Source organism: Diachasma alloeum, unplaced genomic scaffold (genome assembly GCF_001412515.2).
Source record: "Diachasma alloeum isolate Michigan unplaced genomic scaffold, Dall2.0 Dall_scaffold_00255, whole genome shotgun sequence".
NCBI lineage: Eukaryota > Metazoa > Arthropoda > Insecta > Hymenoptera > Braconidae > Diachasma > Diachasma alloeum.
Genome location: NW_021680400.1, coordinates 180,407 through 192,968, shown reverse-complemented (window position 1 = coordinate 192,968; position 12,562 = coordinate 180,407). Strand labels below are relative to the sequence as shown.

Genomic DNA, 12,562 nt, shown 5'->3' with positions numbered 1-12,562 from the left:
TGTTTATTTTTCTCTCTGAGTTTAGAATTTTCAGGAAAAGCCTTTCTGTAACAAATTTTGGAGAGTAATAAATTGAGAACTCAACTCAAGTACATGACATTTACGATTGCTGGCAACGGTTTCTCTTACACTCGTCAAATTATTTTTTTGTCCATTGTTCATTGTCCTCTGTTCGACCATTTTCTTGGAATTCTCAAATTTCAGACTTTTTTCTATTCATTTTGAAATGATAATTCAAATCTCGCGGATTAAAATGGCCGATAAATAGTGCCATCTATAAAATTCAACGTCGGGACGTTACAACGGTGTATCCAAATCGGAGAATTATATGGAGAAGATGAGGGTTCAATGATATTCGACGCAAGTAACTCTTTCAACGTCGGGACGTTACAACGGTGTATCCAAATCGGAGAATTATATGGAGAAGATGAGGGTTCAATGATATTCGACGCAAGTAACTCTTTCAACGTCGGGACGTTACAACGGTGTATCCAAATCGGAGAATTATATGGAGAAGATGAGGGTTCAATGATATTCGACGCAAGTAACTCTTTCAACGTCGGGACGTTACAACGGTGTAACGTCCCGATTGAATTTTATAGATGGCACTATTTATCGGCCATTTTAATCCGCGAGATTTGAATTATCATTTCAAAATGAATATAAAAAAGTCTGAAATTTGAGAATGCCAAGAAAATGGTCGAACAGAGGACAATGAACAATGGACAAAAAATAATTTGACGAGTGTAAGAAAAACCGTTGCCAGCAATCGTAAATGTCATGTACTTGAGTTGAGTTCTCAATTTATTACTCTCCAAAATTTGTTACAGAAAGGCTTTTCCTGAAAATTCTAAACTCAGAGAGAAAAATAAACACATCGGTCACAGTCGTAAAATCGTAAAATCTCAATTCTGGTATATTTCGAAAGTTTCTCTGTTTCAAGTGGTCCACACGTGTTTGGGTTCTCCTTTGTTCATTGTATTCCTACGCGGAGGGCCTGAGACCCTTCAAGAGGAAAACTGGCGACGTCGCACGCTTTCCCTTCCTCCCTCTATTCATTTCCCCTTTTCTGTTTTAGCATACCCCTCTTCCCTTTCCTCTGGGCCAGGATTGCGCGCGCAACTTTTTGGTCTAGTCTTTTTGGTGTTTTGAGCCAAACCTTAGATTAAAAACTTAAGTTTAAGTCAGTCCCATCGTGGCTGTTGTTCCGACAACTTTTCAAGCTTCTCTCTTCAAGTAGTTTTTCTTCAAAGTTTTTATAAGTTTATTAGAAGTTCATCCAGTTTGTAGTCCAAGTTTTAGATTTTTGAGTCAAGAGTTATTTTGAATAAAAGTGTTAATGTGCTCTCCTAAGCACTGGTGTTTGGATTTATTCATAAATAAACCTTCAATCCAATTATCCTATCATTGAACGTGTCAACATCGATGGAGTCCTCATCAGAGGTTTAGCGGCTAACGGATCCACACTTCAAAGTTTGGCGCTCAATATTCCAAATGGCGCTACTGTCCTCCTAGTAACTTGGATAGGACATAACAACGGAAAAGTTTCCCGTGCGGCACGGGACGGTGTATAAATAGCCACAGCCCTCACAACTACGCACGTGTCGTGTCCGTGTATTAACCCAAGCAGCACAGTTCTGGAGGGTATCTGCAAGTATACCAAAAAGGCTGTCTAATGTCTGTCCAAAAAGGTAACTTATGTCAAGAAGTTAACTAAAAGTTATCGTATGACTGCAAGATACCTTTTGGATAGACATTAGTCTGCCTTTTTGGTATACTTTCAGATATCTTTCGCAAGGTTTGCTACTTGGGATGTCTGTCCAAAAAGGTAACTTATGTCAAGAAGTTAACTAAAAGTTATCGTATGACTGCAAGATACCTTTTGGATAGACATTAGTCTGCCTTTTTGGTATACTTTCAGATATCTTTCGCAAAGTTTGCTACTTGTGAATCATAGCGACGACCCCCCCCCCCCTGGGAGCGATTATGCCATGATTTTGCTCGTTTTATGTCGACATAAAATCGTAAATTTCAACCAATGACAGTCCTGGATTCGGAATATTCAACTAGGATTGGAAAATGGAAATCAGTAGAACCTAACCTCTAAAAAAATCTTAATCCCATAAATATAACTAAAAAGTGCCACAATGTCATACGAGTACAGAAACTTTTCACTGCAAATAAAATTACAACACATAACCGCGGTGAAAATATGTCAGTTATTATGGCGACAGCCAGACGTCGTAGAAAAGGTCGAACGTCATATATTCACAAAACGTGGACCAGAACGTGAAATAATTCACTACGTGATTTCCAAAAAACTCCACGAATTACTTCTACCAACAACTATAAAAAATGATTTGAAATTTTACCTAGAATCAATGGGAACTAGGATGTTCGAATGGTTGAAATGTGATTTACGTATGCAGAGGATAGAACCGGCAATTGATGATGAAGAAGAAATGTCATACTTCATCAACAATTTTAGCTGGCACTATTTTGGATGCGTCGATGGTAAAAGAATGTTAGAATCTTACGTGAGCAAAAAAGAATCTATAGACTTCTACACTTGGTGCCAGTTGTGCTACTACTGCTGTGAATTCTATATCAGAAAATTTTCCTCAACTGTCTCTTGGGATGATTGCGCAGGAAATACCAGCATATTTCCTTTGTTCTGGCATTACAAAATCCATGGAAATTTTCCAAATGATCCTTCGGATCGATACGGCCTCCGTCGATACTTTAACATTGATCAAATGCTGAATGAGAGAACTGTCACTCAAGCTGTATTTATTGAAAGTATGAGAGTGGGAAATATGTGGAGTTGTGACTATTGCTGGAATCAATTGGAGGATGAGCAGACGAATAGTGTAATATTCTCAGTACGATATACCGACCTGTTCAATCTGACCCAGAACAGTCATTCTGCAAGGAGTTTGCATTTTTTTGGTCAAATGAGCAATGAACAACTGGATCATTTCATGAGGACGTGTTTAATGCGCTCACCTGTATTTTTGATGGATTGGCCATGGATACTTTGCATTCCCTCATGGAATGGTATTTTTTCATGCCTTGATAATCACGCTGTTGGTTCCTGGCAACTGGCATTGGACAATTTGAACATCATAAATGAAATGGGCGGAAAAAAATATAAGGGAAGTTTGTATCTGCAATATCGTCGAGTTCTAGAAGAGCTGTGGGAGTCCAATTTTGGGAGTACCTTTGCATATTTGGAACCATCAGATGCCATCGATTTATCCCTGCGCATTGTTCGTCTGGAGGACGTCAAACTCTGTCAATTGATTTTTGCGGGAGCCAGTGAGACGAGGAAACAGCTATTGGCAAGATTGAGAAGATATCTACATTTTTCTGAGCTAGGAGGACTTGAGGATGACTTTTGGAAGGCGTTTGTTGCAGAAATACTGGTGAATGATGATGAGAGGAAATTCTTCACGGATATTTTTGAGTAGATCTGGTTGAATATCAAAGTGAGCTACAAAATTATATAATAGTTGCATGATGTCCATTCATTATTCAAGTATTATACCTGAAATTATTATTGTAATAATAACTTATATACGGACTTTTGACAATTGAGTGAATGCCTTAGATTAGTAACTCAGTATTTCATCTATCCTAGATTTTCTTGTTCCTGAGGGCCAAGATTGTGTGCGCAAATTTGGAACCATCAGATGCCATCGATTTATGCTTCCGTATTGTTCGTTTGGAGGACGTCAAACTCTGTCAATTGATTTTTGCGGGAGACAGTGGAACGAGGAAACAGCTACTGGCAAGAATGAAAAGTTACCTACATTTTTCTGAGCTAGGAAACCTTGAGGATGACTTTTAGAAGCCGTTTGTTGCAGAAATACTGGTGAATGATGATGAGAGGAAATGCTTCAGGGATCTTTTTGAGTATATCTGGTTGAATATCAAAGTGAGCTACAAAATTATGTGATGTTTGCGTGATGTCCATTCATTATTCAAGTTTTATACCTGAAATTATTAATGTAATAATTATTTATATACGGACTTTTGACAATTGAGTGAATGCCGTAGATTAGTAACTCAGTATTGCATCTATCCTAGCTTTTCTTGTTCCTCAGGGCCAAGATTGTATGCGCAAATTTGGAACCATCAGATGCCATCGACTTATGCCTCCGTATTGTTCGTCTGGAGGACGTCAAACTATGTTAATTGATTATTGCGGTAGACAGTGAGACGAAGAAACAGCTATTGGCAAGATTGAATAGATATCTCCATTTTTCTGAGCTAGGAGGACTAGAGGATTAATTTTGGAAGGCGTTCGTTGCAGAAATACTGGCGAATGATGAGAGGAATTCTTCAGGGATATTTTTTAGTAGATCTGCTTGAATGTTAAAGTGAGCTACAAAATTATGTGATCTTTGCATAACGTCAATTCATTTCACGCATAAAAAAATTCAATAGAAAATCTAGCGAATTCGCTAGAAAATTCTTTTGGAATTCGACAGGAATTCTCTGAGGTTTCTATAGGATTTCTATTGGAATTCTATTGAAAATTTTTACTTGTTTTTTGCGCTGATTCTATATTGCATATTTGATAGGAAAAAGTCAACATATTTTGAATTTCTGTTAGAATTTTTCTCTTGAGATTTTTTCTATTGAAATTCGGACACAAATTTTCTAAGTTTTTTTTCCGCTGGATTTTGTTTTGTTTTGTATTACAGAATCCGAGTGGAAACAACTTAGAAAATTGATGCTGAAGCATTCTTATAGAAAAAAATTTCGAGAGATAAATTCAAACAGAAATTCGAAATCTATTCACTTTTTCTTATCGAATATACAATATAATCAGTGCAAAAAACAAGTAGAATTTTTCAATAGAAATCCTATAGAAACCCCCATAGAATTCCTATAGAATTGCAATAGAATTTTCTAGCGGATACGCTAGGTTTTCTATTCATTTTTATCATACGTGTATTCAAGTTTTACATCTGAAATCTTCACTGCAATAATTATTCTTAAATTATCTCCGTATTTTAACTGCAACTCCGTATTTCAACTGCTATTTTAATATTTCATCTACAGATAACGTATATTTTATTTATTTTTTATTTAATTAATAAATACTAGTGACCGGGCGCTTCGCGCTCGTCGCTAGATTAGTTTATACTATATTATTTTATTTAAGTTTTTTTGCCTTTTCCATCTTCAGGATTAGTTAAGGCCCGCATGGATGGATTTTTGCCCGACATGTCCCTAGAAAATTCCCCAGAAAATTGTCCAAAAAAACCATTTTACGGGGCTGGGAATTACAGCTTTTTAGAATTCTATACAAAAATCTAATTTATGGTTCACAAAATAGATAATTAATAGCGCCGGGCCGGTAATTAGGTCTGGAAAGCTAGAAAATAGACAATCGATTTTTAATCAGGACTTGAAAATTACACAACAAAACACCTCCAACGCCCGCAACCAAAATCACATCCCCATGGCACCCTGTCAATATGGCGTTTGAAAATGTCACATGGGAAAACACTAATTACCGGACCATGAACTTTTTTATTCTACTAGCGCGGTCGCGGCCGCGACGTTGATGTCCTTTCCGGTTTTCATTCATTCATTTCTTACCAAGATTGATGATTCATTAGGATTTTATTGTACTAAGTATTGAAATCAATGGAAAGAATGCGTTTTGGTTCATCACCTGTTCGATTTCAATATTTCAATTCACGTGATTGATTCTGAATTTCCGTGAAATTCTATTTAGAGTGCAAAACAATAATTATCAAAGTGCTCGCATCCCAGAATTTTATAATCTTCGTCTCCCTGGTCATTCTCCTTTACTACTTTACGAAAGCATTCAATTATTTTTCTTTTTGAAAAATTATATGACCAAGTCTGATGATTATTCATTAATTTGGATTATCTTGGCCTCATTTCATGATCTTTTTCACAGTTTTTACTTTTTCACTCATTTTGATCTTTTTCACTGTTTTTTTTTTCAAAATTTTTCCTAAAACCTCAAAATTTTTGTGATTTTTTTTTAAGAATCTTGAAATTTTTTGCTGAAATCTTTGAAAAAATCCGAGCTATTTCTTAAGTAATTTCTTGCTTTTTCATTTCAATCAAAGTGCAGTGTTCGGGGTCACGTTCCTCCTTCTCATCAATTTTATTAGGAAAATTCCGGCTTTTTTTTCATAGATTGTTCTCCCATTGTTTTTTTTTTTTAAATTCCCAAATATTTGAGAAATACCTAAAATTTTCTCTACTTTCCGAAAAACCTCTGGATTTCCTGAAGTTTCTTCAGAAATCCGTATATTTTTAATTCTTTGAAAAACTCCTAAATTATTTTATGTTCGGAAAAGACCGACGGTTTTCTGATTTTGCAAGGAATCTGCAAACTTTCTTGAAGTTCCTAGAGCTGGATTTCATGAAGGAACACATCCCTTCATTTTCCAAAATATTCTCTCAATGAATGCTCACATCAGGAATAGAACCTACCCTAAAATTTTCATATTTCTAGATTCAGTAGTTTGGACTTTGCATTATTACCTCAGGCAAACTGAAAGGTTGTCTTTTCATTTTCATCACGCAATTGCGGCAAATATGTTCATTGTTCATAAACATTCTCATTGCAAAAAGCAATACTACTAACGAAAATAATATATCCCAACTTATTAGCAATTAAATTTTTTTCTCATTGTGACTCATTTCTCAACTTCTTCTCAAACATAATTCAGAGAGTAAATTGCTTGAAGTCAATGTTTGGTGAAACTTTGGTTAAAGCGCACCCCAATGTTGCTATGAAATTTTTTAATCCGTTCGCTCGGCAATTCAATTAATCTGTTGTTCATATCATCGTTCCGTACTTGGAATTCCTTAGAATATTTTTCAAATTCAAAATTCGAACTTAAAATTACAATTTGACTTCTGCTCCTTCCTTTTTTGTGAACTGAAAATTCATTTAAGTAATTACATAAACATTCTAATTCTTGTTCTTTGCAATATGATATAGTTGAGTTTCGTTTTTAATCTCGGATAAAAATATCACTGAAAAACTGACCGGGATTTCTAGAAATTTATCAGAAGATTCCTTATTTAATTCTGTCGATCGATTTCTTTGATAAAATCTACTCGTGAATCATGATGAATTGAAATGCTCTTCTATAAAAAGAAAGTCAATTGAGAAAAAAAACGAATCATCACAGAAATCAGTACATTGATGACCGTCAGCTGATAATTATATGAGAGTTAACGATATTGTATCCTGTGTGGTGTGTCTCACAATCAATGTGGTAAACATCGAACAGTTCGATATAAATCTCAAAGACACAATCCACTACGTACTAGGAAGATAAATCACATTTTGATAGAAAAAACTGACCTCGAGGAAAATGAGAGTCGAATGACAGTTTGCTGATAGACGACGACGATGCATTTTGTCATTCTGAAACCGGAAATGTGATTCTCTAAAATAATTCAACTTGGAATTTGATGTGGACCTGAATTTGTCACGGTAGTGTTTGTGGAAGGAAAACCAGTTCGTTGGAAGCTAATCAATTTTGAAGAGGCACGTTCAACATCTGCATGTGCAGAAATTTTGAAATTATCTAATATTATGGAGCATCAGCTGGTTGCTATGACTATCATAGGTCCCAGCGGGTCTGGGAAGACAGTTCTGGCACGAAAGACCCTCATTGACAGAAGTGTTGAAAATGTAATTCAACGACATAATATTCCACAATCGGAGATTCGTCTCCAATCAATAGTGTGGATCTGCCAAAAACCGAAAGGCCATTTGATAAGTGGCAAATCATGCCACCTTCCGCCAAAGCCAACTGGCGCTAATGCTTAAAATCAGTATCATATGATGATCGGGATAGATTATACCGAACACTTGATACAAATGGAATTTCAATAAACCCAAAATCGTCGAGGATGTTCTCACTGATTATTGTACGCCATCCAATTTCAAAATTTACACGTTTTGTCTTGGACTTTCCTGGTTATGAACCTGTCCTCACGGACGAGGCGACTGCCAAGGACAAGCGAAAGAGCAATTATGTGGACATCCGGCACTCCAATAATTTCATCCGACAGGGACTCTCTGCCATAGTGACCCATTGAATGTCTGCTTCCCACGAGAGTACGTTCACTTTTCCATCCATTTTGAAGAGTATTTTAGCTTCATCCAATGGATATGTAGCCTTTAATAGCTGCGGTGATCATTTTACAAACTTCAAGCCTCACATGGCATCACTGACGGATCACGTGTTGTCCGTGTTTAAAAAACCCAAGAACACCAAGTTGAAAGTTAAAATGATCAGCAGCCCTTTAGTCCCACTGCCGTCCATACAGAAGCATCTGCCAAGTCATTGTTCACCAACGCCATCGCAACGAGTATTTGACCTGACTGGTCCACTGAAAACACCAAGCGATTGTACCAGAAAGGCACTGAACGATGGCATGGTTGACGATGCATTGCGTAGTTCTTCGCCTGTGAATGCGTCATCTGCTAAAGATATGGACTTTTTAAATTTGTCGCCAATTGGTTACCCTCCGGATAAAAAACAGCCTCTGAGGGTTGATCAATGGGCTTCAATCCGCTGCCAACTGGGAGAAAGCCTCGTGCCTGATGAATTATCAAATGCTGAAACACAATTATCATGTAAGCCTTTCTAAAAATTTTCGAATTTTATTCTGTAAGAAATTGAAAATGTTTTTCCATTCATTGTATAATATATATTCTACACATCATCAAATCCAGGGATGCGAGATGACGTCGTATTTTTAAATTTGTCACCTCAGAAAAAATTGATAATCATGTAACAGTCTTGCAAGGCCGTTTATTTGTTGTCATATCATGTGAAATATTTTTTACTGTCACATTTTAATTATCTAGTTACATGTGCTGTGACAGTAAATAATTTTTTGTCTCAATAGGTTACGTTTTTTGAATGATTAATCTTTCGATGTTTCTTCCCATCCCCCGACCTTATAAAGAGTATTTTGTGTGTACAATCACATTTTAAAATATTATACATATCATAAACCATTCCGTTTGAGAATCATTTTGTCAAATCACTATAGTGATCGAACGAATTATATGTCATCGATATATCGATGTGACATATGACTGTTATGTGATAGTACGGTTTCTTGAAATTCACATGCCAGTGAATTGCGCCACGTGACAGCTTACTGATACATCATATCATTTTTATCAATGTAAATGAAGTATGTAATTTTTTTCGTCACTACTTTCAAATTTGGCCGTTCATGGCGAATCATATGTACGAAACATTGTCATAAACTATTAGCCTTTCGGTACGTTTTCCTATTTTTTTTTCAACTTTTTTGTTTCTCTTATAGCGGGACATTTCAATTCATCAAGTAATTTGAATCAATTTTCACAAAAGAAAAATTATCGGAAATGAGAAGATGATTTTTTGATTAAATCCCAGTAATGCTGTTCACTTTTTAAGCGATGTTTTTCCTCCAGAAACAAAATAGAACTCAACCATTTCGAAGTTCATGATCTCCCAAAGAATTTAATTTTCTTTTAAACTACAACTCCGACATATGACCACTGACAGCTTGTTATGCACTTGATACAGCGATTTCATTACAAAGCGACTAATTCATAAATTTTATGCGATTTTAGTCGGATGAAAACGACGATGAAATACCATTAGTCGGAAACGAATCGACAGTTCTAAATCCGACGATTCATCAACATGTTCTCCAAGAACAGAATCCGTCGTTGCCAACTCTACAGTCGATGAACACTCAAGTAGAGATAGTTACACAACATTTTATCTTGAATAAATTTAGCATGATTAGAAAAAACTTGGGATACACAGCTGAGTGATAGCTTATCAGTAATTTCGATGATTCAGCGAAACCATCCTTGTTTCTCATGAATAAATTGAAAAAGGGCGGAAAAGAGCATGGAAATGCGATGATAAAGGACCATACGGAATATCGATGATTGACAGTAGATTATTAGTTGATTGACAGTTAAATTTTTTGTCTTGCGGAGTAAAATTTTCCCTCAAATTCCAATTGTTAATGAATTGTCAGTCAATTGTTAGACAAAAATTATTCGTCTCACCGTTTTAGTGCATCCGATATTTGTCCGGATATGAATGAATAATAAATTGATAGTGAATTCTCGGTGACCCTCCGACATTAGAATGATCGTCCTTTAATAATGTGATAATACTTTGTCAACAAAGTTCTTGGTCTATGTGATTTTAACTGACAATTTCCAATTATTAATGAAGTGATAGTTCCCTATTTCCGAATTCGTTCAATTTTCCGTTGAAATTTTCGAATGGTATTTTACCGACCGTAATTTGAGAGGTGATATATTTTTATATACAACGTATGCATATTCGCGGAAATTGCACTTCAACTGTAAAAGGTGTAAAGCCATATAGTGGAAATAAACCATTCTTTCATTCTTCAATTTACCATGTTATCAAGTAGATGGTACAAAAATATTGTATTATTAACATTATTTTATAGATAAAAGTTTTCATATGTAATACTCAAGGTACTTTCGTTTAAATTTCGTGATACTCACTTCAGGGAATCTATCATTAATAATATTTAAGCGGACCATAATGTGGCCATTTATATAGAAGAGTCATTTTCGTAATATCTACAATAGATGCTAAACGTCTTGTTTCACCCGAGATTATAAAGAATAAATATGGACAGATTCCATGCCAAAAACGTTAGTAATACATTGTTTTTGGGGTATTCATGCGTTTACGTAGTTACATTTGTTTATTCCTCTTTTTCGTTGGATAGAGAATAGACAAACGGAAAAATGTACTTATATTGTCTGCATGTGCTGTTATTAATAAAAAAATCATACAGAAATGAAGGCGGTTTTACGAAGATCTTATTTTTGTAATACCTGCGATAAATACCAAATAGTTTGTGATTCACAAGTTTGATATTAAAGCTACTAACTCTTTGCTCCTGTGAATCAATTGATTTTGAGACAATTCAAACGATTACTGAAATTTGTCAAAAAAACAGAATGCTTGGTTGCAATGAGTTGTTTTTTTCAATCATCTCGTCTTTCGCACTCTTCACCTTTATAGCTTTCGGTATAATCGAAACCAATCCCGAAGACAGAATATGCAAGATGAGACAAAAGTTCCACATGAACTTTTTTTTTAGTATCTAGATGACGACACAATCAGGATCCTGCAGAGAAAAACGACTTCTCTTTGTTAAGACAGTTCAGGATCTTTTTTAAGGAAGAAAGAAATTTTTGGGGTATTCAACTAGTGGAATTTGATCGAATTTCATTAGAGATTCATTCTTCTCTCAGAAGGTTTTCATCACAATACACGAATTTTTGCAAAATGGCGTATTTTCTGACAATTCAATCAACGTGCATATAATTATGGTGAAATTCCTGATCCCTGAAGATGAGTTTGAATTTTGTGTCTCAAATCAAACGAACAAATCATTTTCGGAACGTTGGAAACAAGGAAATCTTTAAAAATCAAATCCATCTAATTTCATGCAATGTACTGAATGTCCAAATTACTGAACTCTAAATTAATGTTTTTGAAGCCAAATTGATTATAACTAACCCGTCCAAATTCGATTATTCGATTAAAAAATTGTCAATTTCAGTTATAAAATGCAGTAAACGATAATTTTCCTCATTTTTCCTACAGAACAAAATCTTTAAACATTTGAATTTCTGAATTTTCATCTATATAAATCAGAGAATGAATCCTGGAATTTTTTTAGACCGAGTTTTATTGAAAAGTTTTAAAAATTATCTTTTTTGAGAATCCAAGGTGATGATCTGCCCAGTAGTGTCGTGAGCGTTTGTGAGAAGACTCAATGAGCTCAGAAGAGCAATCTCCTCAAAATAGAGTTCGTTAATTTAAAAATTATGGAATTCTAGATCTTAAGTCTCATTATTAAACAAATCGCTTTCAGATTTTTGACAATGGAAAAACTTTAAAAATCGAATCCCTTGAAATTTATGTTCTTTGACTCCAAATTAGATTTTCTCAAGTCAATAACTAAACCAAATTCCAAATTTCACATTCTTATAGAAAAATTTTTTATTGCCGATTCAACATACATCTCTTAAGTAATTATCTACAGTAAATATCTCAGAGAATCGTTGTTCGATCCCAAAAATTCTGAAATCGCTCCTGGCTAAATCTTCTAGGTTTCCATTTCCTGGGTACTTTCAATAGGGCTGTCCTTATCCTGAGCATGAGACAGTCCTGAATTATGGTTTGGGTGATGTCCATGAATTCTCCATATTCCTGAGTAACTTGGGATTATTCAAAAGAGGAAAATTTATGTCTGTTGGGGCATCCCCATTGATTTTGTTGAACGCCATCCAAGGTTTTTTATTTCTCATGAACCCACCATTTGCAGACTAACCCACGCACTACATTGAACCCCACAATGGAATTGATGGTATGGAGTCATTTTAGGATTAAATACGAATAATTCTTCAAATGTTGTTAATTGATCAAAACAAAAACTCCTTTGGTATATGCGTTCGCGGGAAGGGCGGGGGGGG

At 35.3% G+C, this 12,562-nt stretch overlaps 1 protein-coding gene across 7 annotated transcripts in view; it reads left to right on the top strand.

Moving 5' to 3' along the window:
* Positions 1-1,678: 1,678 nt before the first annotated feature.
* Positions 1,679-12,562, top strand: part of LOC107037538 (charged multivesicular body protein 6) — a 14,535-nt gene continuing 3,651 nt past the window's right edge. For 2 of the 7 annotated variants that reach the window (XR_003783043.1, XR_001460849.2), the window contains exons 1-4: positions 1,679-1,691; positions 1,922-3,488; positions 3,641-3,937; positions 4,107-4,382. Coding sequence is in view for 1 of the 7 variants with exons in the window: in XM_015256149.2 (XP_015111635.1) it covers positions 8,113-8,653; positions 9,650-9,657 (549 nt within the window). In the remaining 6 variants the exon portion in view is untranslated. The other 5 variants (XR_001460848.2, XR_001460850.1, XM_015256147.2 and 2 more) reach the window with 5 other exon arrangements.